Source organism: Nannospalax galili, unplaced genomic scaffold (genome assembly GCF_000622305.1).
Source record: "Nannospalax galili isolate Female #2095 unplaced genomic scaffold, S.galili_v1.0 scaffold772, whole genome shotgun sequence".
Classification (NCBI taxonomy): Eukaryota; Metazoa; Chordata; class Mammalia; order Rodentia; family Spalacidae; genus Nannospalax; species Nannospalax galili.
Genome location: NW_008332097.1, coordinates 1,465,369 through 1,492,606, shown reverse-complemented (window position 1 = coordinate 1,492,606; position 27,238 = coordinate 1,465,369). Strand labels below are relative to the sequence as shown.

General features: G+C 38.9%; 1 protein-coding gene across 1 annotated transcript in view; it reads left to right on the top strand.

Moving 5' to 3' along the window:
- The window catches only part of LOC103729246 (60S ribosomal protein L30-like), a 134,257-nt gene extending 108,223 nt beyond the window's left edge, over positions 1–26,034 (top strand). The window contains exon 2 of the mRNA XM_008827244.1: positions 25,713–26,034. Within this exon, the coding sequence (XP_008825466.1) occupies positions 25,713–26,034 (322 nt within the window). The remainder of the gene's footprint in view (positions 1–25,712) is intronic.
- Positions 26,035–27,238: the final 1,204 nt, after the last annotated feature.

The following is a 27,238-nucleotide window of genomic DNA, read 5'->3' as shown; positions in this document are numbered from 1 at the left end:
AAATAAATAAATAAATAAATAAATAAATAAATAAATAAATAAAATAAGTAATAGAAGTCACCAACAAGAAATAAAATAGGGGCTGAAGAGATGGTTCAATGGTTAAGAGCACTGGTTGCTTTTGCAGAGGACCTGGTTTCCATTCCCAGCACCATGTGGAGGCTAACAACCGTCCATAACTACAGTTCCATGGGATTACGCCCTCTTCTGACCTCCACAGGCATTGCATGTATGGGTGCCCTTATAATACATGCAGACAAAGCATTCATACACATAAAATAAAAAATAAATAAAAATTTAAAAGAGAGAGTAAATGGGAATGTCCAACAAATACATAGTAAGATGTTTTCCTCCAATGTTAATTAGGAAAATAAAAACAAACAACAAGAAGAAACTGCATCATGCTCTTCAGATTGGCAGAAATTAAAAGAATGCCAACATGAGGTAAATGAGGAGAAGCCTTACACCTAACTAAGGTAGGCCTGTACATTGGCACAGTCATTTGGCTATGCCTGGCAATACCAAAGATGCACGTATCCTGATCCAGCAGTCCCACATCCAGCTACATTCAATAAGGACACAAGCTCAGGAATGCCCATTGCATGGTTAGAAGAGGCAAAGCAAAGACAAAGTTGGAAATGTTCTAAACATCCACCACTATAAGAAAGGACAAGTGCATTGTAGCATATTCACATAATGAAATACTAATATATCAGTCAAACTGCATAAATTATGATGATGATAACATGGCTAAATCAGTAGAAACACAGAAAAATACCCTCAAAATGTTAGAAAGTAGTATCTTTTTGCTTATTATTTCAAAATATGTAGAAAATTTCTAAATGAGAATGAGGAGCACTGACGTGATTCATATAATTACCTCTAAAGAGGAAGGTAGGGATAGAGGGAGATGAAGAATGAAGCTTTGAAATGACTTCTAAGGTATCTTCATATTTAAACTACAGGGGAGAGGAGAGAAAAATCTGAAGAGAATAAGACAAAAAATGGTCACAATATAATTTTCTATTTTTTTTACTGCATTTAAAAAATATTTTAAAACACACACTACTTAAAGCACAAGGACTTTTTTTTAAACATGTATGAGTGTCTTGCCTGCATGTAAGTGCACCCATGTCGTGCAATGCTGCAGAGGTCAGAAGAAGGCTTCGGATTCCCCTGGAACTGGAGTTAAGGACAGTTCATAGCCACCATGTGGGTGCTGGGAATTGAACCTGGGTCCTCTACAAGAGCAGTCAGTGCTCTTAACTGCTGAGCCATCTGTCCAATCCTGGACTAACTTTTTAAAAATATTTTTATTTATTATTTTTATTTTATATGTATGAGTGTTATGCCTGCATGTAAGGTCACCCATGTCATGCAATGCCAGCGGAGGACAGAAGAGGCTGTCAGATCCCCTGGAACTGGAGTTAGGGGCAGTTGTTATCTGCCATGTGGGCACTGGGATTCCAACCCAGGTCTTCTGCAAGAACAGTTAGTGTTCTTAACCACTGAGCCATCTCTCCAGCCCCACAAGGACTAACTTTTATTTAGAAATCTGATATTAGAGATAATTTCTCTCCAACACTGCTTCTTCTGCAACATGATTGGAGGAAGGAAGACATGTTCTCAGTCTAACACCAACCCCACCTCAGCATGTGTCTGGATAACATCCAGCAGGCCATTCCCCCAGCTGCCTGTGGACCAGATTTTCAATATCAAATCACTGAAGAGAACACATTTTGCTCAGAAGAGCTGACATCATCTTATCCCCCTCAATCATGCTATATCCCCATTTATTTTATTTCTTGTACCAACAGGACATTGAAACTACCTCATCAATGGGTCCAGTTGGAAAATTTAACATTGCTAAAATCCCTACTGTATTAATTGCTCTTCTCGTAGCTGTAATAAGATAATCCAAAGAAGCAACTTAAGGAAGGAAGGACTTATTTTTAATAGTGTATTTTTTTATGTGTATGAGTATAATTCCTGTGTGTGATGCCCACAAAGGTCAAAAGAGGAGGTCAGACCTGCTGGAACTGGAATTATGGACTGTTGTTAGCCACTATGTGGGTGCTGGGAATTGAATCCAGGTTCTCTGCAAGAGCAACCAGTGCTCTTAACTGCTGAGCTATCTCTCAAGTCCTGGAAGGATTTATTTTGACTCTTGGTTTCAAGGCAGAAAAGGCATGGTGAAATTCATGGTGACACATGGCTGTGACAGCGGGAACATGAGGCTGCTTGCTTACATCCTGGAGGATCAGGAATCAGCTCAGGCCAAAAGTGGAGCCAATCTTAAGTCCTAGCCCTAAGGCCCCAGGTCTGCCAGCTATACTCCAGGTCCAAAAGGTTCCACAACCTCCCTAAACAATGCCAGCAACTGGGAACCAAGTATCTAAACCCATGATCCAGTGGAGACATTTCACATTCAAACCATAACAGCCACATAACAGCTAAGCTTACGTCTTTAATTTTATGACAGGGAGTAAATGGTTTTACTTGGAAGCATTTTCTTGTTTCCTAGAATTGACGTGACCTGATCTGGGGTTTTTTCAGTTATTTTGTTTTATTTTATTTTATACAGGCTTCATGTAGCTCAAACTAGGTATACTGCTAAAGACGACCTTGAAATCCTGATCTTCCAACCTCTCCCTCCCAAGTGCTAAGATTACAAGCATGTGCCATATCACAAGTACAGCTTTTTCATGTGTTAAAAAGCAAAATAGGGTCTGGGAAGAAGGCTCAGTCAGTAAAACACTTTCTTCACAAGTATCAGAACCCAAGTTCAGATCCTTAGAACCCATGTAAAAAGCCAGGTATGATGGTGGTGTGTATTTGTAATCCCAACTGTATCAAGATGGAAGGCAGACACAGGAAGATCCTAGAAGCTCACTGGCCAGCTAGTCTAGCCTACTTGGTGAAGTTTCAGGCTATTGAGAGACCTCATCACAAACAAAAGGTGGAAGGCTCCTGAGTACAGACACCAAGGTTGTCTTCTGACCTCCGCACGTACAGGCACACATGTGCACATGAGCAGCCACACATATATGTGCCTCCACACACATGAACATGTGCACACATGATGTAAGTACAGGCACACACAAAAGTGAAACAAAGAAACAAACTCCAAGCCTCCTCCACTACCTCCTAATATGGTAAAAATAAATGTTCCCCGAAGAAAAATTTTAAAAAATACTGAAAAACATCCCCCCAATTAAAAGTCCTTCTAATTCTGGCTCAGAAGTACCCACCTTTAACATTATCTTTTCTTAAGGTCTTTACGCATATACCCCCCCCATGCACACATAAACACACACATTTGGAATTATATCGTGAGCTCCATTTTATATTCTTTTCATGCAATAACATTTTCCATTTCATTATCTCCCTAGGGCATTTTTATGGTACACAGAAGGTATTCCCTTGTATGGACATTCCATAACTTATTTAAAGAATTCTTCCATCAGAGGGCATTTACATATTGCCAGATTGCCGTTCATAAAAGCTTGAACCAATTTAGGTCCATATCAACAGTATCGGAGAGCATCCATTTTCCTGTTCCCTTAACAACACTGCTGACCAAGTATTTTTTAGTTCCTCCTTGGAAAGATAATGGGAGACTGAGTTTTTAAAAGGGATTTATTGGCTAAACAACACTTTTAAGATGTGTATCTAAGCTGAGCATGGCAGAGACGGAAGGCTTGAAGTTCAAGGCCAGCCTGTGCTACAAAGGGAAATCTTGTCTCAAACAATGTGTATATGGGGATTGGAGAGATGGATCAGTAGCTAAGAGAGTATACTGCTCTTGCAGAAGACCCAAGTTCCATCGGGCATAGTGGCACACACCTTTAATTCTGACACTTGGAAGACAGGTAGATCTCTATGAGTTTGAGGTCAGCCTGGTCTACATAATGAGTGCCAGGCCAGCCAGGGCTACACAGTGAGATTCTGTCTGGAAAAAAACAGCAACAACGAAAAGAAGACCTGGGGTTTGATTCCAAGCACCCATGTTGGGTAGCTCACAACTCTCAGTTCTAGAGAATCCAATGCCTCTGGCCTATGAGGGCACCTGAATTTATGTGCATATATCTACCCAGACACACACACACACACACACACACACATAATTTAAAAATAAATATTTTAAAATGTGTATATAATTACTTCTAATTCCCAGACTACATTTATGCAGTTTTTCTATTCCATGCAAGATTCAAGAATAGTGATTACCCTTGTGAATTTCAGAGTAATGTTTCTTTCATGAAAAACTCCTCTCATTGTGGAAGCCTCCTGAGGTCAAACTCTAGTCTGATTTAACATTGTATCTCCAGAATCTTACACAGAAGACCTTCCAGAAATGTCTTTTGAAGTAGTGAATACAAAATCAGGAAATGCATTCAGAGTAAACAAATAGTCACACTATGCAAACCACTTACATGACAGCTATTTCTAAAGGAGGAAAATTGGGTCCAACTTTTCTCATTTAAAATTTTCAGCTTCCCATGTTAGTCTTCTCACTGCTGTATTTGTTCTAGACATTTAACCTTGATCATACTCATGCTGGGCAGTAAGGAAATTACAGTCAAGTAATAAGAAGATAGTGTTATATACAACAGAGGCATGTTTCACTTAGTGGTACAACTAAGCAATGGACTGACAATGTTTCAAATGACTTAGGTTGTTGTCCCAGGCTTTTGGTCTATGGGTAATATCCATCTCTGTGGCAATAGGAGAAAACTGTCCCAGCAGCCAGCACAAATTCTAGTGGCAAGACCCACAGCATTGGCTTCACACTCTCAGACAGCCTGAGCCACAGTCAGCAGCCCCAACACCTGTCCCTGCAAGTCCACTCCATCACAGGCCAGGACCTGGAACAGCACTGCCTCCCCAGCAACTCCCAGACCAGTGTAATGCCAGGAATTTCTTCTTGGATGGATTTGTAATAAGCTCCAGAATGACTGTAGAAACAGCCACAATTGGTGTTCTATAGCAAGATGTATTTTTAGACTCAACTGGGCTCTGGTCACACAGAGGGGGGCTCTGGATACTGTCCTCCAGGATTTCTCAAATTGCAGAGGAGGGAGGTCATGACCCCACTAGGGTCACAGAGAGGAAAACAGTGAAGGAGCAAGAGGAATTTTCTTAAAGCTGCTCTGAAGAGCAATTCTGTTCTGCTGGTGACTTCATACCATCAAGACGGCCTCCCCAGCTGCCGCTCCAGCTCTCAGCAGTGACAGCTGCTTCTGGGATTAAACCAGATTAAGCCAAAAACCTCTAGTTGCTTTATTTTCTGGGACTTCCTGACTTTTTAAATTCATCATAAAGAAATGATAATATTGCCAACATGGTGGTGCATACCAATAATTTCAGAACTTGGGAGACAGAAGCAGGAGGAACACAAGTTTAAGGGCAATCTGAACTACACTGTAGTCCCAAACCAGCCACACATATACAGTAGGACCATGTCGAAAAGAAAAAAGACTGGGTAAAAAGATTAAAAGACAGGATTTTAATCCCAGCACTAAGGAGGCAGAGGCAGGCAGATCTCTGTAAAATGGAGGCCAAACTGGGATGATCTATGTAGTGAGTTCCAGGCCAGCTGGGGCTACATAATGAGATTCTGTCTCAAAAAAGAAAGCCAAAAAAAAGGAAAGAAAAATGGAAGGGAGGGAGGGAAGGAGAGAGAGAAGAGAAAAGGAATGAAGGAAAGTAAAAAAGATCAAAGAAAATTATATTCCTTGTACAGTGAACCTACAGGCAGGGCTACCCATCCAGGAGGCCACTGGCTGCACTGAGTATTCAAGCCTTTTTCAGCTGCTCTGTGGGCTTAAAACCACACCAGTACAATACATATGCAGTCAATGTGTGGCACATTGGGAAACCACTTTATAGAGATGATTACTCCATTTAGTTAATGCAAAATTACGGTTTATGGTTATGATCCCTATTCATAAACAAGTCTCAGAAAAGCTAAGCACCTTGCCTCTGATAGCACAGTTCGGTAGAAATTCAAACTCTCATATTGAAGGTGGTGTTATTTACTCACATCTATTCCTTTCCTGACCTTACAGGGCTTGCCTGTGAGACGGGAAATACCTCCCCAAGCCATTGACTGTAGTGTTGTCCATATGGCTAAAAAGACTACTAAAGGCGTGCTTTAGTCATGCAACACACACAGTGGATAAAGCACGGGTAGTATCCATACAGAGACTGTGAGTGCACTTTCATGATGTCACTTGATCTCTTAAGTGCCTACCCATTGGCCCCAAGAACACTCCCTAGATAGACATACAGGCAAGAAATACTGTTTTAACCCACTGACTTTGAGAATCGTTTCAGCACGACCTGACTAACATACTGGGCCAATCTGTCTGTACAGTCTACACACTTCCCATTTACTTCTGTTGCATCTCACCACTGTCCCCTCGAACAGCACGCCCCATAGCTCTTCTGCTATTTTTCTTTTTCTTTTTTAAAATTTACTTATTTAAATTTTTATTTTTATTTTTCAAACTCAGTAAAAAACAATGCAACTCTTCTTTTGTCTCTTACCAGCGATGATGCCAAGACTTCACAAGGTAAAAAGAATAAGACTTATGGCTTGTAAGGAAATAATAACGTCTGTACTCTTCAGAGCCCATCCATCATGCCACTACTGTTCCAATACTTACTACCTGCTGAGATAGAAAGGATCAGTATTCATTGCCTGTTCACAAAATCAAATAACCAGTCAATATTCACTTTGCCTAAGAGAAATCAAAAGATTCAGAGATTAGCAATAAAAGTGATCTTTGAGGACAGTGAGATGGTTCTGTGGTTAAGATTACTTGCTGCTCTTCCAGAGACCCAAGTTTAGTTCCCAGCACCCACATCAGGCAGCTCTCAACACCTGTAACTCCAGTTCTTGGGGACTTCACACCACTCTTCAGGTCTCCTGGGCACATGCACACGACAACAATAAATATAATTAAAATTATACACAGAGAGAGAGAGAGAGAGAGAGAGAGAGAGAGAGAGAGAGAAACTACACTACTTACAACTACACTAAGAGGAGGTGTTTCAGAGATGGCCATTATGCCCCAACAATCATCCTCCCAGTCTTCTTTTAGAAGAAGAAACCTGGAGTTAGAGGAGTGCCACCAAGAAATACTACATTTCTCATGCTCTTTTGCGGTTAGGAGGTGGCCATGTGGCTAAGGTTTGGCCAATGAAATTTGAACAATTTCCAAGTTGCGGCATTAAAGGAAAAATAGTGTTATTTCTCTTTCCCTTTTTCTCCTTCCCATTGGCTGAAATCAGACACAATGTCAACTACTGAAACGGCCATTCTACCATAAGGTATGAGCCCATGAAAGACCAACAAGATAGTGCTCCTGGTATTGTTAAATTGCCATCCTAGTCAGGAAAGAACAATGTGAATTTTTACATTAAAAAAAAAAAAAATAATAATAATAATAATAATAAAAGTTTAATGCAAAATTACCCAAACTTGGAAGCAACCAAGATGTCCTTCAGTTGATGACTGGGTAACTAAGCTGTGGTACATCCAGACAATGGAATACTTTTCAGCAATGAAAATAAATGAGCTCTCAAGTCATAAAAAGACATAGAAGACATAAAATAAAAATAAATAAAATATTAAAAAATAATAAAATAAAAGCTTCTCTCTCTCTCCCCTCCCTCCCCCATCTTTCTCCTTCTTAGAATAACTTAGTATATGTCCTAACTAATGTATTAACTATTGTCACTTTCTTCAGATGGAAAAATGGCAGTAAGGAATGCTTAACTTGTCTCAAGTTCACACCATTAGCTGTAGAGCCAGGATTGGACCAAGGTTTAAAGTCAGGTTCTGCCCCATTATACTTAGCAACCTTCCAGGGTCACACTTTGGACCTGCTGTTCCATTCTCATCCTCCATTGCTAAGGTTTCAGTCATAGATATCATATTACAGAATGTATTTCTCTTCAGATCAAGCAGAAGTGGATATTCTTCATGTAGAAAAAAAGATTCAACTACTTCCACGGCCAAGACTTTGCAAGAGAATGACACAGGGGAGTCCATTCCATAAACAGATACATATTAAATAAAGTTCCAAGTGATCCCTTGGAAGAAAATACTAGAAATTATGCTTGTTATACCCTTTGCTTTACAAGTCAGAAATTTGACAAACGCAACCTGTAAGATCTGGAGTGTCCTGATTGTACTCAGTCCCTTAGTGAAAGAGCCAAGTCTCCCCTAGGGGAAGATCATGAATACCTATAGAGTTCCTTCACATGACAGCTTGCTGGAGGCATATTGAAACTTTCTAATTTAGTATGTGGTCAGTCTCATGGATTAAGAATTATGTTTCCTGGCAAGGACTTCCAAAAGCATCCTTCTATTGGGATCTTCCTCATTTTTCTTTTGTCTTCCAAGTCTGGACTAGTTGACTGGGAAGAGTGGCTGGATACTCAGGTTTGGAAGTCCTTATCAAGAAACTCCAATGGACTCTCATATGAACATTTGAAAATTGCCTCTGTCTGACTTTTTTCTAGCTCCCTGTCTAGAACTTGTAATACGAATTACTCTTGCCTTTACTTCTCCTTCACATCTCCTATTCACAATTCAAGGACTTTCTTTTCCTCTTAGAAACAAGAGTTAATGCAATTTGGGAGTCTTTTAGATAGACCCACTGAAGGGGTATTCCAATTGCCTCACCCTGCATCCCTGTTCAACATGGAAGAAACCAGAGAAGTCTGCGTCCCTATTCCCTATTGGAAATTTGGGTAACCCCTTCAGAGGATGGTGTGATAAGAATAGGAGGTAGGAATTGGCTAGGCAGTTAAGGTAAAAAAAGACCCCAAAGAAATGTAGCAAGTTTCTTGGCTAAGAGTCAAAATGTCCTTGGTCCTGTTAACAACATACTTTGTTCCAAAGGCCAAAAATGTCAAAAGTATTTGGGAGTTTGTATCTAACCCTTTAAAGATTTTAGGGTTACCTCTTCAGAGGGGGGAATGTTGGAGGGGAGGGAGCGGGCATGGATTTGATCAAAACACCTTATATGCATGTGTGAAATTCTCAATAAAGTTTTTGTAAAAGTTAAAAAAAAAAAAGAATTATGTCTCCTAGACCAGGCATGGTGGCACATGTGTTTGATCCCAGCACTTGAGAGGCAGAGGCAGGCAGATCTTGTGAGATCAAGTCCAGCCTGGTATGTATAGCAAGTTCCAGACCAGCTGGGCTACAGGGAGAGCTTGTTTTTTTAAAAAAGAATTTTATTTCCTTGTTTTAACTAAACTAGAAAAATAGGACTTCAGCATAAGAGAAGCTCACAGGCTGAATAACATAGTAGTGAAATTCCCTTCTACTCCTAGGAAGGCTTTTCATTAGCTACAAGATGGCATTTAAAAAGAAAAGATGGGAGTTAGGCACAGTTAGTGGTACATACGTGTGATCCTAGCACTCAAGAGAATAAGAAAGGAGGATTAGGCTGAGACAGGAGGATTGCAACTTTGAGGACAGATTGGGCTACATAGCAGATACTATATGTATACTTATTTATGAATACTGAGTGTAGACACTTAATAAACACATATTTGTTTTGACAATGTCTGCCCAAAATGTTTTCCTGATTAAAAGTCGTAATCAAAAGTCATATCCTGCACTATGTAAAAGATGATTCTGCTAGTTTTTCACAGCTAAGGCAAGCATGTTTAACCTTGGGCATAGGACCCTGGTACACAGAGCTTGGGTTCAGTTGACTATGAAGAAAGAAATAATCACACATGAGCCCTCAACTTTGGGTCTCAGAAAAGACAGGTTTCTTTCCGTATGCCATATTTTTCCTCAATGCAATAACCTGTTAAGTCATGGAATCAAATTATTTCACGTTGGACCAGCACATATTGGATAAGCTGAAATGGGTTGAAATGAAATTTCTGGATGATAGGGTATTGTACATGTGGAAAGTGTCAAGCACAGATTCTGATTTTTGTGTGCGAATGAGAATTGCCAAACGTCTTGGAATTGAGCATTATTGTCATTTAATGTGTCTACAGTGTGGAGGACTTTTTTCCATATTCTAATTAATCACTGCAATGCCAAGAACAAACACATCTTTGTGGCAGGTATTATCTTAAGTGCTTTGCATGTATGGTCTGCTGTTCCTCAGTATCTGATCTGAAGACACTCAAGAATACCAAAACCCACAGATGTTCAAATCCGTTACATAAGATGATGTTATACCTGCATATCCTTTTGGCACATACATTTTAAGCCATCTTATAATACCTAATAATATGTAAGTAGTTTCTATTTTGCATTGTTTAGGGAATAATGACAAGAAAAATGTTATTACATGTTCATTACAAATGCAGCTTTTTTCAAATATGTTCAAGTTCTGTTTTGTCAGATTCCCAGATATGAAAGTCTTAACCATGAGATGGTGGGCTGTATTAACTCATTAAATTTTCACAGTAATTCTCTGAAGTATGAATTAGTATTCTCATCTTAATGATCAGGCATAAAGAATTTAAGTGTCTTATCCGTATGCCCACACCCTAAATGGCAAAGCCAACATCCAACCCTGGGCAGTCTGAGCTCAAATGATGCACTTAGCCACTGTGTTTTACAGCAGATGACCCAGCAAGGAGGATATTATTAACTCCATCTTATGGACCAGAACAGTGAGGTACTGAGTGGTAAAACTAGGAATTAAATTCAACCTAACTTCATCCCAAGTCTTTACCTCTGCACCACACCCTGGTGTTTCCCTTCTGGCAACAGCATGACCATTGGCCGGGTTTCTGGAGACTGTGGAGAGGGCAGTATTTCTTCTTGCTAGCAAACCTGTTCTTCACAGAGAAACTCTAAGAGAACTGTCAGTTGCGTTTTTGTTCTTTTTATTTGTCTGCTTCATCTTTAGTATCTTCCTTCCTTCTTTTTTCGTAGTACTGGGAATTGCACCTAGGACCTCATGAATACCAGGCAAGTGCTTTGCCTCTAAATTACAACCCCAGCCCTCTTCTTACCTTTTATTTTGAGTCAGGGTTTCACTCAATTATCTATATTGGCCTTGAACTCACTCTGTAGCCCAGGCTGCCTCAGCCTCCCAAATAGTTGGGATGACAGGCCTGAGCCACCAGATCCTGCCGGCATTAGCATTTGCTAACTATACTTTCTCTTTTTTTTCAATGTTTCTATTTATTATTTTTATTTTATGTGTATGCATGTATTGCCTGCATGTAGGTAAGTACACCTGCGTCATGAAATGCCCACGGAAGACAGAAGAGGCTTTCGATCCCCTGGAACTGAAGTTATGGACAGTTGTTAGCTGCCATGTGGGTGCTGAGATTCAAACCCTGGTATTCTGCAAGAACAGTCAGTGTTCTTAACCGCTGAGCCATCTCTCCAGCCCCTATACTTTCTCTTTTTAAGTCATATTTCAATTTTGTATGGGTTTATTTTGTTAAATTCACATTAATAGTTTATAAGTTAAATTCAAACAATATAATGAGTCAATTGATGAACATTTAGTTCCTGCTCATGCTAAGACAAAAACCAAGTATTTCTGATTGGTCAGCAGCTGACCAATGATAATGGTTCAAAGCCTAGAATCCCTCCACTTGTGGCTCTCTCATCTTTGACATGAGGCTTCAAAGACTGTCATGCTGTGGAGGAAGGGAAGGAGTCCCCATGGGAGCTTCACACCTCACTATGAAGCAGCCAAAAGCAATGTGAAAAACAGAGAAGCAAAGTCTGGCCTAACAGCCCCTGAAGAGGAACAGCAAGCAGATTCAGGGAACAGCTAACCAGTCTTGGCCACTGTGATATTCACCAAAATGCAGAGAAAAATGTAATTAATGAGTATTTAATTCTGAGTTGTCTCTAATCCTAAATCAAGCACCTTTTCAGACCTCTACTAAACAACATAAAATTGATCATTGTATTTTATTTCTGAAAAGTTACCAAGCCATCTTTTCTTTTTAATGATAAATATTTTGTACTTTTTAAGTAATTCAAACCAGTTTTTCCAATGTTACATAAAATAAATTACACAATAATAGAATTTACATTTGGGAAAAAAACCTGTTTTTTATGTGGCAAATGAAAAAAAAACTGGAAACAGAGGATGCACAATTGGTCAAGGTCACAGAGCTATGTGCCAACATATCTCTGTAGGGCTACAGTACCTTTCAGTTATGAGCTTTAACTTCCTCAAGCAGAATACCCTTCATATTCAAATATAATTTTAACTTTTCTAAAGACTGTTTTCCCATCCCTTCCCATTAGCAAAATTGCTTTTACTCTTGTTCAAAGAATTGATATCTCAAAGGGCAAAACATCTAAAATACTTTTAAATGCTTGAGTTGCTTTCATTCATACTTGAATCCAGATGTATTCTCTTCCCTTTTAAATAAGGAAAGTTTCAACCTCTTTCTCTCATCCCTTGACTTTATGAGAGTGAATAAAGCAGTATAATTTATTTTGCTCTCATTTTTTAGGAAGGCACTTCAATTCCTATAGGTATATATCAATTATTTCATGGAGTTCTTTAAAAGAAAAAACTAGTCAATTAACGATTGTGTGTGTGTGTGTGTGTGTGTGTGTGTGTGTGTGTGTGTGTGTCTGTAGATGTACGGGTTCTATATATATTTTGAGTACTTGTTATGGGCCAAGTGGATGCTAAAAGTACGTACAGTATGAAGGCAGACAAACACAATTTCTTTTCATTACCTGCAATGTGACAAATCACTTACTCTGACCACTCTTCCCTCCAAAAGGATATATAAAATATTTTTCCTTTTTAGAAAGGAATAATATACTCAGAAAAAGGCAGAAATTTTAAGCATTCTGCTTGATGAATTTCCATCAACTGAATAGGTCTGTTTTACCAGTATTAAGAATTTTTTTTTAATTAGCAACGCTAAAATCTCCCCCTTGAGTTCCCTTACAATAACAAAGAGTAGTTGCACCCTGACTCACTGACTTTGAATGCTATAAAAATGAAATGTGGTATGTTTTCTTTAGTGTCTGGATTTTTCAGTTACGCTTATGCCATACTTTATGTAATTTTAGTTTGTCATTCCTAATCTCTGGGTAATAGTGTAAGTGCTATACATAGTATAAACATGCCACAACTTCCTTAGACACTCTCTTACTAACAATGCTTGGTAATTCTAGTTAAGGGTAATAGGAATAAAGCTGTTACAAACATTCTTTTTTAATATTTTATTTATTATTTTTATTTGTACAAGTGTATTGTTTGCATGTGTGTAAGTGCACCTGTGTCGTACAATGCCCACAGAGGTCAGAAGAAGGTGTTGGATCCCCTGGAACTGGAGTTAAGGACGGTTGTTAACTGCCATGTGGGTGCTGGGAACCTAATCCAGGTCCTCTGCAAGAGCAACCAGTGCTCTTAACTGCTGAGCCATCTCCCTATCCCTGAGTGAACATTCTTATAAATGCCTTTTGGATGATTTGTCTATGTATCTCTTTTGTTTATATACCCAAAATGCTATTGTTGTTCATAATATGTTGCATAGGTCTAGTGTCAGTACACACTATCAAACAGTTTTCCAAAGTGGTTGTACCAATTTATATCTGCTCCAACTAGTTATGAAAGCTATTTTGTAAGGTATTTAGCTTTTTAAGTGTATCAATAAGTAAGTAAATAGGTGATATTGTGATGCTCAAAAGCAACCAGGTAAAACAGGAACCCAGAAGAGTACACCAGGAAACATTTGCTGGGCCCACTTGACCTGGGGCTTGAGATTTCATGGCCCTAAGAGACATTGAGGATGAGAGAGAAAGGTGAGGTTGTGCTTGGAATAAGCCTGTCCCCAAGAGGATGTAAGAATTCTGCCTTTCTTGAACCATGGGACTGGGTGAAGGATAGGGAGAATGCCCACATTGGGATAATTCATAACGAGAAGCTGGTCCTCATGAAGTCTTTGCAACCCAAATTCATATTGCTTATTGCTAGAGGTCTAAAGGACCTCAAGCCTAGATTCAGAAATAAGGAATGAATTCTACCAGTAAGTTAAACCTCCATGATAGAAACTCAATTTTCTTCCATAAGTGTATCTCTATGAGAGTAAGAACACATCCACTGGACTCAAGAAGACCACCTTAAGGACAGGCTGGTGCATTTGGCTTTTAGCTCTTATCTGTAATGCAGCATTGCCATGCTCACTCTTAGAGAAATGCCTGTCTAATTTGGCAGCCAAGATTCTTTCTATGACTACATGAAAGAGGTGAAAACCCAAGATAGTGAAAGAACAGAGCTGGGGTCTCTCCTGTCATCTACTCCCTTGTTTGGGAAGTTCCAGGTTTTTCAAAGTATTTCTTCATAGTGGCTTGGAAAAGACCATAAGGAGAGGAAAGAAAAGTAAGTGCTGTACTTGATGGAGAAAAATGAAACCAATGGTTCCTCCCCTGATACTTTCTTCCCATTACTTACTCTTTGCTGTAAAGAAACTTAACAGAGATGGTTCGACCATGGCTTACATAGGAAACCTTGAATTCTGTAACAAGGAGCACTGCCCCAGTGGTATTTTATGAAAATGGCTCCTCAAAACACAACTCTATAACAGACAATATAATGGGGTCCCTGGAGTTATATGATATGACAGCCTCTAAATTACTCTGGGTAGTATAGAGTTTTTCAATGAAAACAAGAATAGGTCTGTCTTGGAAAAATGATTCACCATAGTAAGGCCTTAATTTTTCTTCCTAATAGCAACAAAAGTCTTGCTCAGTCAAAAGAATGAGTCCACCCTTCCACAGAGTAGATGTGTAGTGTGTAGTTAATTGCATTTCTTCCAAAGCTCAGCTTACAAGACTTGAAGTGGTCAGGCTACTCCCCAACATCAGAAGCCAAAACTCAACTGCCAAAGGCACCCAGCCATGTGAGCACTCCCACGAGTCTCTATTCTGGTTTAAAACTACCTTTATGATGGTCCACAGGAGCCTCTTGCTTCAATCATAAATTATACATTTCTAGGAATGCAGCTTTTCTCCATCGACTGCCATTTCCAGGAAAGGAGGGTTTTTTTTTTTCTCTTTTACTGTACTCAGTGGAAGTCTTTCTGCTGACATGGTCCATAATTAAAAATCAAAGTAATAAAGTGACATTCTCAAATTTGAATACTGGGTACAAAAAGCTTAATTGCCAGACCTCCTTGCCAAACAGCCCAGTGGCTCCAGCATTAAGTCACAGAGATTTTCGAGAGCAAGATTTGATAGTGCTTTGAAAGTGCACACATTTAATTGTGTTAGAGAAAGTTGGAGAAGCTTAATACAAGCTGCAAATACCAAATTACATTTTTTTCTTTTTTATTTCATTTATTGGAAAGTTATTTAACAATTTGATCACATCCAAGGGAAAATATAGTTCTTCAAAAATCTAAATTAAGAAAGAATGTCAGTTATAGTTTTCTGGGTTTATGGTATGCTCCTTTCTGTGAGGACACACAAAATGAAGCTACCATGGCAGATTTGGGCACCACAAGTAACTAAGAGCCAGTGTCTAATGAGTGAGCAAAGATTACCAGGCAAATTAGGACTCTTCACTGAATGGAGTTGCCCAAATCAGTTTTGTTTACAATCTCATTCTCGCTCTTTAATTCAGTTGAACAAATGGAAAGAAAAACATAACATTCAATGTGTTCATTGTTTTTTCTTTTGACCTCCAATACTGCCCAAAACCAGAAGGAATAAACATCATCTATTACATCAAAAGATATAGCCATGATAAATTAGATTTTGTTTAGCCCTTGTAACATTTGTCCTTAGATATCACTGATACGATATAATGGAATTTTTAATATAGATAAGTTAGTCATGTGTCATTAAATTGATTGTAAGGAAGAACTGAAACTTTTAGACACACTCTATTAGAATGCGGACAGCAAATTACGCCAAATTTTCATAATCTGGAATCATGGTTATTTATCAAGCATGATGTCTCTTTAGTGATTTATCTTAATTTAGAAAAAAATTAGGTGTGCACGTATTGTATTTTTTTACAATGTCAGGAAGATGATTTGATCGCACTATATGATATAGTGGTTGTTTTTATTTCAAGCACGGAATCTGTATTAAACATAACACAGTTTTACCTCCTTCCTTCTGTATTTTCTCTCAGCACAGGGAAAAACGCATTCCCTAATATGTTTTCTGGGCTCACTCTCTTTGTAATATTTCCTTTGCAAAGGTCCTGTTCATATTTGTATCTTATTACTTTTCTTATACTGGATTTATTGATAGTTTCTAACAAAAATATGATTTCAGTATATTTACTGAACAAAATTCAATATAACAGACCCCAATTCAATTTTTTTTCATCAAAATGGAGAACAATAAAGAAGCTAAAGTCCTCAGTTCAGACACATGGCATCAAAAAAACTTATATTGTTTAAAGAAATAACTCAATAAGGAGGAAGTGATAGATACTACTTAAAGAACAACATTAGCTTTGTTTATTTATCTATGTTTCTAATAATCCTGCCTCTAACTTAGTCAGCGACAAACATTTTTGGTGTCCCTTGGTTATTGAATCTCACATAAATGTAGTCATTTTCTAAAAATAGAAAAAAATTGTGATTATGCATTGTAAAACACCCACGCTCCTTATTTACTGTTAGTCGACATTTCATGTTTTCAGATTTAATTTGAGAGAATTTTTTAAAGGCTTCCTAAGTCTGTTTCCCAGATTATTTTGCTATTGTGCCAGTATTTCTCATAAGTTAATCATGTTTATGCTTTTGCATGTTTACGAAGAGGCTGTATTCTGAATCTCTAATGGCCTGCTTCGGAAGACCGATTACTGAGGACTTTCTTCATTGACCATTAGGTAAAGGGTTGAAAAATAACTTTGGTTTAAAATAGATTTTTAGTTTAATGGATGGGTGTATTCATTATTTACCTGTTTTCAGTCTCTTGTGTATCGCCAAGTGATGATTATAGTTGTTTCAAAGATGATCCTTATTTATGGTCTATTACATCATCCTGAGATTTAGTAATGATTTTAGATTTTCCACCTAAATTACAGGGCACTTTCCACTGAAAATGGTAAACAATATTACAAACTAAAAAAAAGAAGTAATCTGATTTCTGGGAAGAGGGAGCCCAGTGAAAGATGTGTGCTTTTATAAGGATGGACAATGGAAAGCAAAATAATAACTCCTAACTTTGATTGTTCAAATATATTCTGCAATACAGAGAGCTGCATGCAGTCTGGAGCAGGCGTGGGGCAGGAAGGTTAAGTAGAGAAGAAGGCACAATACTTCAGATTGGCAGTAGACTGCAGCAAGAATAATCTAATCACAACGAAATTCAATTATCTCGTCCCAGGGCAGGCTCCTGGGACGGCTGCACTGAATGCTCGCAGAACTGCTTCTAGACGTTTTCCCCAGTCAAACTCACATGATGAATGCAGATGAAATTTGAAATATGAAAATCTGAAATAATTTATGGAAGTTGTCAGAAATTTGGCCTGCTTGTGGTGTAATTTCCTCTGAGACGAGGCAGGCCGGTTCAGTGCTGCAAGAGTTGGAGCGGCTGCTGGCCTTCCAATGGATGGCTCAACCCCTTTAAAATCTCTTCCAGACAAATTACAGCTCATTACACACAGCCTTGCACCATGCCATTATGTCAGAGGAAATCTTTTTTCATTTGCACAAATTTGCTTGGAATTCTCATATTTATTTGAGCACCCATTATCGAATCTGAACATTGAATTATCCACAATTATTTTCTGGGTACGCGGATGTTTGTGTATATGGAATAGATGGTGACTGCAGGGCTATAAAAATATTACAGTGTGGCTGAAAACCCCACGTACTTTGCAGCTCTGTTACAAAGAGCATTGTTTGACTGCTGAAAGAGGAATGACTTTTGCGAGGGTATTTACAAGATTCATTTTCTTTTGGAACATACTCAGGAGGAGACGAACTCAGCTTTGAGTGACTCGCTCTGCTCGGAGGATATAATCTGTTACACCTCAGTTAAGATGCCCTTTCCTCCCGGCTCTTCTATTTGTGTTTTGATCATCATTTTCATACTAATTTCACACTGGCATATATTCTTCAACAAAGCATGTGTTCTGATTGCCTGGTAAAGAACATCCTTCAAGAACTCATCCCTCTTTTCCATTTTTCTTAGCAAGTTGTCATAGTCAAAGTAGATTCTTTTTTGCTCAGAAACACTGAAAAATAATCACAAAGTGAGATATTTGTATGACCTACTTGTGTCATACAAATCCTAATTTCAAAAGTATTTGTATTGTGGTTTCTAAATGTTTTCTGTTGTTTAGCATAATAAATCTTCTGTTTATGTGATGGTGCTAAATTGAGCACAGTCCTTCTCAATATTATTTCATCCAGTCTTCCCGGCTTGGATCTAAATGCCTCGTCAACCTTTCCAATGACTAAATAATTAAATGTTCTCTATTGACTTGTTGACATTTCACGACTTATGGCAGTGCAGCTTCAAAAAAGAAGTCATTCGCCAAAGTCAACTTATTTTCTAGAAGCTTTTATACAAGGATAAAAACAACTTGAAAGCAATTCTAAGGCAAGCATATCTTTAATATCTCATTAAGATTTTGTGAATCATATTCCATTACAAGAAAATAAAATATACTTTGGCAAATTAGATTTGTTTGGGTGGAAGAATTCATAGCATTTGAAAATCAAGGTGAGTTACATAGGTTTTTAGATGCCCTGCTATTTTTCTAGTCATGATAAATAAACATTAGCATATTATAGTTTTCTAAGTGAAATAGAAAATAGATTCTACATAAGTAGAGATTACTAGAATTTAGAAAAAAAAATTTAGTTACCAAAGGGCTGAAAACTGAATTCTTGAATAAAACCAAAGCAAGTGCTTTTCTCTGCTTCTGCCCTCCGGAGCTTTGACTCCTCCAAGATCCACTGCGGGACTGAAACACATCCCAACCTCCCTGGCTTCTCCTTTCTACAGGAAACTTTGTAATAACACTCAGATAAATAAAGAAACTGGGTTGGAGATTATTGCTTTCATTGTGTTCTTGTATATGTGTATTATATAGTCACTCCATAGTTTGACACAATCAGTTGAATGTGAGACAAGACAAATGTTGTATATGACCGTGGGGTAGTATTGAAAGATGACCCCATATCTAGAAGGCTAAGAGTTATGGATGCATTGATAGCTGCTACAAACATTTTGAAGCGTGGCTTTTAAATTTTGCCTGCTGGCTTCTGGCTGGAGGCCGGCCTGCCTGGGCAACGGAGCAATTCAAAGGAACGGCAGGCAGCTTTTTTTTAGCAGACATCAAGAAACTTTGTTCTTCCTTTATTATAACTGACCACTGTTGGGAGTGGCTTGTGAAGAAAGCAAAGCAAAGAACACTTCCCAGCTAATCTTTGTTGTGTTTGTTATTCACTTCCAGTGGGCACTTAAAAAAAAAATTTAAAGACACATTCTTAAGCCAGATTATGCAACAAAAAGCATAGCAAAGATTCAGGATATGTAATGAAACACTTTTCATGATGGTTGTAAGATCTACTGAGAGCAACAAAGTTAATGGAGAAAATGGAGTTGAATGTTGCTTTTTATAAAGACCTGTGGAAAAAAATTGTACGCTGAAGAGTCTTACAAAAGTGTTTCTAGAATACATGAAAGTTAAACTGTGGGTGACATTTTTCAAAGCAATGATTAGAGAGATGGTCTTTGAAAATAAAAGGCACATTTTATATGAGCAAAGATGAATCACATAAACACAAAACTCCCAACTTTGAATAAAGTGCCTGTGTTGACACCATTGCATAGCTAAGGTCTTTGTGAAACATTATTAATAACCAACCTCTCTTAAAATTTATTTGAGAGTACATTTTAAAAGCTAGAAGGAAATCTTGCTGTTCACAAAACTGATAAATATGTTTGACTGTAAAAGCCAAACTTTTATATCTCGATGGTGTGTTTAAGGATCTCAAAATATCATCAAGACATCTAAGCAATTTGTACTTGTGTTAAGGCTATGGGTGGAGGTTTCTTTGTTTTGATTTATTTATAGAAAGTATATATAAGATATCAAAATAAAAAGATTATGAATGCAGCTATCTATAGCCTCATTTAAATATACAAACAAAACCTACTACATCACTATCAAACAAATGTACTAAAACTATAGCCATGTAAATATCAGACATCAATACTTGCTGCTTATGAAACTCTAGAGTCATATAAATAGTTATGTAAATCCCAATGTTTATGAAATTCTATCCTGCACTTGAACAAATGTAATTTTTCAGGCACTATAGGTCGTTATTTTGTCATTTCTTTCCAGATTTCCCTAGAGACTCCGTCAGGACTAAGCACATAAAAAGTCTCATCATTTTTATTCAGCAACTAGCTAGTTTCCAGAGAAAGAGCAAATAATTTCACAATTTACTTTTAAGTAAATAAAATATTTCTGGAAAAATAAGTTTAAGGGAATAGCTATGCAAATAAGTAAATAAAGCTTAGTAATGATGTTTGAAGAAGCAAATAAAATAATACTATTTATCATGAAAAGAAAATTAACTAAAAATGCAACCCCTGAAAATTTAAATGTAATTTTAGGTTCATTCTTTTGACCTTTCTTAAAACAAAGTAAATGAGGAAATAATAATGAACTGTCTTATTTTTTAATGAAAAAGGTGAAAGTTGCATTAAAGAGGGGAGGAAAAGGTAGAAAGATATATTTTATAATGTATAGTAGAGGTTTAAAAAAAAACTCATTCCCAGGAAAATTTTCTCATAGTTAGCATCTTTATTATGATTACAAGAAAGCACCTTCCAAGTGCAAATGATCGAAGTTATTATGGGACATATTGCTATATGCTCTCCCTATTTTAAAATTCAAAGTTTCAATCTTCAGGTTTAAGGTATAAAAGTGCCAATTTCACCCATCTGCAGATACCTACTTCATAATTTTTCTTGAGATTCAGTTAAATAAGAAGTTGGAAATATAAAAAAGCAATAAGAACTTTTCCTATATAGCATCTAATTGCAGACCACCTTATAGATATATCTATTTCCAACTTGTATTGGAAAATAATTGCATAAAAAGATAACTATGCTGTGCCCCAAGTATTTTCTGAAAGAATATTGCCTATGGGCTTCCCATTAAAACTGTAGAAGTTTCTTTCTCTTCAAAGCTCCTGAGGCCTTCAGGAGAAACCAGAAACTTCAGCCAAATTTGAGGAAACTCAATATTCTTAAAATAACAATACTAGATAGTCTGTTTTGTAGGAGAGACCCAGACACTCACAGGCTTTTTATTCCCCAAACCTCACATTTATATTTTATTCACAGACAGAAAGGGAAAGGTAAGCAGCTATTTAATTTAAAAAATCAATGTAATTGAACAAATTAGACAGTTGGAGCGTGAAATCTTTCCGTCATCTTAAAAACATGCACAGTTAGAGATATATTCTTTACACTATCTCATCATTATAAAAACACTTTTATGGGGAAACATGTTAAGTTTACCCAGATTACATAGATAGGTATTTCAGTTCTGCAGCCCAGTTTGACAAATGATGTGCCACAAATGTTTTATGCAAATAATTCTGAGATTACATTTTTTATAGGCTATGGTTTTTCTTATTCCCAAACAAACCTTTATGCATGTTCAAGATTATGTTTTGCAGATCTGGTCACATTTTCTTCCCCCAAAGATTTCCATGACCACATTACTGTTCAGAAGCTCAAGAAAGAAAAGGATTCACTATGCTACAGTATACTGAGGAGGTGAAAGATATGAATGTATTATTTTTAAGGGTGATCCTTAAATACTCTTTTGAAAGAATCATAGAAATAATATATTCAAAAGCTTTGTAAAATACTATTGCTTTGGAATTGAAACACTTTTAAAATGTTTCCTTTTTATAGTCTCATACATATATATATATATATAATGCATTGAGATTCTCTTCACCCCCATTATCCTCTGTTAGCCCCATTCCTTTCCTTCTGAACCCCTTCGTCCTCATAATGAATCCCTCTGTGAGCCCCCTCCTCCAACAACCATTAACCATGTGGGCCCCTCTTCTATCCAGGATGGAACGCTGAAAGCCCAGTTTTGTGCAGGTCTATATTGCTGTGGTCACGTTTGCAACAGCCATGTATGTCTGAATGGCAGTGTTTCATGGCACTCCCCGCAACCTCCTGCTCTTAAACTCTTTTCACACCCTCTTCTGAAAATGTTAATGTAAAAATGCTTTTCATCATTAAAATGTCCTCAATAGTTAACAGTCACTCCTTCTCCCTCTCCCTCCACCCTCCACCCCATGTGGGGTGTGTGTGTGTGTGTGTGTGTGTGTGTGGTGTGTGTAAAACTTTATTGAATACAGTACGAGGGGCAGAAGGCTAGGCAGTAAAGTCCTATCTTTCTCTCTTGAGTGATAAACTCAGGATTGATTTGTTTAAGTCCTGCTTGCATGGAATGCAATACACAGGCATTCAATACCCAGAATGCTGCCCTTTAGTAGCTTGCCTTCTAAACTGAAAGCACAGAGACAATAGGAATGGAAGTGAGCCAGGTTTAGCTACACATGTTTGTAATCACAGCAATAAGGAGACTGAGGCAGGAGGATAGAGTTCAGGACCAACCTGGAATATATAGTGAGATCCTGTCTTCAAACAAACTAAAACAAACAAAAAATGTAGAAATGGGGCTGGCAAGATGGTTAAGCAAGTAAAGGTGCTTGTTGTCAAGCCTGAAGACATGAGTTCAATCCCCAGGACCCACATGATAGAAGACGAAAACCATCTTCTACAAGTTGTCCTCCAACCTCCACACAAGCACCATGGTGTATCCTTATCCACCCACATACATACATACATACACACACAATAAAAAAGTGAATATAATAAAAAGTAAAATGTGGAAGTCATCTGCAGTTGATTGGCATAATAATGAAAATAGAGATGCAAATGTTATCTGATGTGATAAAAGCCTAATGACCAGATAAATCTTTGAAAAAATAGGTAAATAACAGGGGGAGGGCAAGGCGGCTCAGAAGGTAAAGGTACTTGCAGCCACGCCTGATGACCTGAGTTTGATCCCTGGGACCCACGCAGTAGAAAGAGGGAAGATATTCCTGCATGCTATCCTCTGACTTCCATACTTTCCTTATGGCACACCCACACCCACAATTAAATAAAATAAATAATAATAAATAAATAAATACAATTTAAAGTAACAGCAGAAGTAGTCATCTTTCCTGACCATCTTATCTGTGGGATGTTCACATTTTCACAAGCATCAACCACCATCAGAACACAGAAACTAAACTATAGATATGGCCATGAAAGAGAAGTTAAAGACAAGGTTTAGACAGTGACTATAACTCACAAATGGAAACTGTACATGAACAGCTATCAAAATTATGCTACTATCAAAACCCCAAGTTTTCTGGAAATGGTGGCAGATACTTGATAGCCTGGTACTCAGGAGGATGAAACAGGAGGATAAGAAGCTGGAGGTCAGCCTGGGCTACATAACCAACCCTGAAAAACACAAACAAGGATTGGGGATATGGCTCGATGGTGATTGCCTAGTATGTACAATGCCCTGGATTTGACTCTCAGCATGAAATAAACCAGACCTGGTGGTACACACCTGTAATCCTAGCACTCAGGAAATAGAGGCAAGAAGATCGGAAGTTCAAGGTCATCCTCAGCTACATAGTTAGTTCTAAATCAGCCTGGAATACTTGAAACCCAATTTTTTTTTCATTGCATTACCTTGGTGAAAATGTTCCTTATTTTGTCCATATCTACAAGTGCTTATGAACTGATACTCTTTTCAGTCTCCAAACTTGCCCTCACCCCCAGGGACCAGTAGGAAGATAAGGCAACTAGCTTTCAACTCCCACTGGGCCTAACTGGCTTAACGGGAAGTGTGGCACCTGCAAAAGAAGTCTCTTTAGTTTGTTTGGGGGTAATAGGCTCTAAGGTGAACCTAAGGCCTCATACAGGCTAAACACACCACTGAGCTCCACCCCCACCTCCTAAAACAGTGATTATATTCTTGGTGTTTCTCCAGCCATGGTGCACTCTAATTCCATAATTGCTTCTGGCCTAATAACTGTTGTGTTCTTTCTTTATTTGTTGTGAGAACCAGAGTACACTGTCCTTTAGGAAGTAATATTGTTATTGTTACCCCAAGCCATGAACCTTGTTTTATAGTAGTTGCTTCTAACAGAGAACTAAAGAAATCCACCTTGCCCCCCACCCCAAATCTTCCAGTGGGTTTGGAATTTCCCCAGATTTCCCCTCCTCTTTCTCTCACTTTCAATGACTGGGTTTCTAATGGGGAGGGAACCAGTAGTTGTTCTAATGCTGAGGAAAGCCAGACAAAACAATGTTACTTATGACTTTCCCCTCTACACCCCATGGAAGGAAGCGTCCCCAGTACATGCTGAGTGTCCAGATATCTGTGGTAGCTAAGGCTGTTCTAGGCCTTGCTCAGCCAAAAGGGAAGAAGAGAGGCAGCTGTGTGTGTGTGTGTGTGTGTGTGTGTGTGTGTGTGTGTGTGTGTGTGTGTGTGTGGCATAGAGGTTTGCTTTCGCCCTCCCCACTTCCTCAGCAGCCCAGCCCTCCCTGCTCTCCTTGGCTGGTGGCTTAGTGCAGGAACTGATTAGGTAACAACAGAGCACCTTCCCTTCCTGTTTCCTCTCAATGCCTCTGGGCCACAGCTTTTGAAGGAGCCCAGCCCTGCCACTATCCCGCCTTTATCACTGGCTGTATGGGGCTTTATCTAGAAAGGCCTGGGCTTTGCCCCTGGCTTCATCAATCATTTGGACCAGTTCACATCTCCTTCACGGTGTTCCGCCTCATTAAACCCATCAAGGGTACCATGGAGGAGAGGAGAGAGATGGGGCTGGGAGTGCCTAAGCACTAGTTCCCACTGCTGTATAGCAGGCCTGGAAAAGGCCACAAGAACCTGCAGCAGAGGGTGCATGAGGCACTGTATCCTAGCACACACTCAGTCCCAGACTTAGAGCAGAATTTGGGAAATTAAGTGATTATCCCAGGGTAACAAGCATGCTTCTTCTCATCTCACTTCTTAAAGAACTAGCTGGTCAAACTGGAGACCAGAGAAACTGGAGATCAAAGCAGAAAGTGAACTGTGTCAAGACTAACAGATGCAAATGCTGGTTGTAAAACATAAAATAAAAGTCTAGGGGAATTGAGGACAGGAAACTGACACTGAATTAGAGGTCTCCTCAGGCAGAATGAATCATTCAAGGTGACTTATGCAAACACAAAACCCAATTCTCTGTGAGTGTAAAAGATTCCTACAATTTTCCAGACTCATCTACTGACTAGTGACTTGAGCTTCTATTTTTAGACTTTCCAGGATGAAGATTTCTTTGTATGTATAAGCATTACATTGGCTTTCTCTGGCTTTCTGAGGTAGTCAGAGCAGGATTATATTTATCAACATTATTTTGAAGATGAAAAAGTCAAGGCCAAGAAAGACTGCATTCAACCAAGATTACAAGGCAGCATTGGTGGCTTGGTCCCATCTTTTTCCTTACACAATTTGGTTGACATAGAAGTTCGGGAAAGCACGATTGTGTATATAAAATTTTGTATGACAATGTGATATAATATCTACTTACAAATGCACTTCCCTCTTTCTCGCTCCCCAGCCATCTTGTTCATGGTTGGGAACCATTCACACCTGAGGCAGGAAGACTGCAAAGTCTCTGGAGTCGATCAACTCTAGGCTCCAGCTTGTTATGAAAAGTGGAAAGTACAAGCAGAGTCTGAGGACAATCAGACAAGGTAAGGCCAAATTGGTCATCCCCACCAACTACCCAGCTTTAAGGAAATTGGAAATAGAATACTATGCCATGTTGGCCAAAACTGCTGTCCATCATCACTACAGTGGCAATAGTACTGAATTGGGCACAGCATTCGGAAAGAATTACAGAGTCTGCACACTGGTTATCACTGATCCAGGTGATTCTGATATTATTAGAAGCATGCCAGAGCAGACTGGTGAAAAGTAAACCCAGAAAGTTTTTCTTTGATAAAAACTTGTCAGAGCTTGTTTTGTTGTTTAAAAAAAAAAAAGCAAAACAAATGTACTTCCCTAAGGGACTCCCCTCTATTAGAGGAAAACAAAGAAGGAAACAGACAGAAAACCTAGATCTGGTACTGTGTGGTGAAACAGTCTCTAAACACCACCAGGGATACAGAGGAAGTCAGGTTGGGCAGGTAAGGGACAGGGGAGAGGAGCCAAGAGGAAGGGAAAGAAAGCCATGCCTTTAGCTTCTACCATCTAACATCTGGTTTGTACTTCTAACAATTGCCAACTTCCAACTCCTACAGAACCCTGTGGGTCCCACAGTAGCAGGCCAGAGGCTTCCTTCAGCACCCAAGCCAGGACTATTATATGGACCAGGCAGGCATCTGCATGGTACTGAACTTCACCCTAAGCCTTGTGCTCTTAAACCTTACCGGGAAGCTTAAATGGAAGGAGGAAGCCACCTGGCCCAACCCACTATCACACTGGCCCCTGACATCAGGCAGCCCAGGCTTTCAGACCGGCCATCCCCAGGCGGCCTCTTCAGGAATCCCGAGGTAAAGAGGGAATTAGGAAACTCTAAACTATTTGGGCTGTGCGCTCAAAACCGGACTCCGGGAACAGCCAGCATCCCACGCACCCCAGCAACCTCGGGTCACCTCTCCAGTTTGCATCCCCAACAAATGCGCACTAGGAGGATCACCCAACACTGTGGTTATTAATAATCATAAAACACCAGGCGATTACAAAAAGAAAAAGTGCTAAACGTCAGGACCTGAGGCAAGATTTTTAAAATGGCAACGCACCAAACCCAAGTCTGTAACTTTAACTTTTTTAATAACGATTTTTTTTTTCCTGAGCTGGAAGCTCGCACCGAATCCTGGAGGAATTGCTAAATCAGATTAAGGTTATATTTTGCAACGGGCTGGATGGAGCAATAAAGGAGAGCTCGCGGAAATGGGACTTCACCCATCAATTAGATCTCTATTAGCAGCCAAAGCCGGCTTCACCACAGGAAATGTCAAGTCTCTACCCTAGCGGACCCTTGCGTTTTCCACCCCCAGCTCTCACCTAGCCTCTACCCCGGACTTCAGACCAGTCTGGCGCACACAGAACCAAACAACCCTCCTTGTCTGGACAACAGTTTTTGTTTTGTGTTCTGTTTTCCTTCCGGGTCTGTTTTGCCC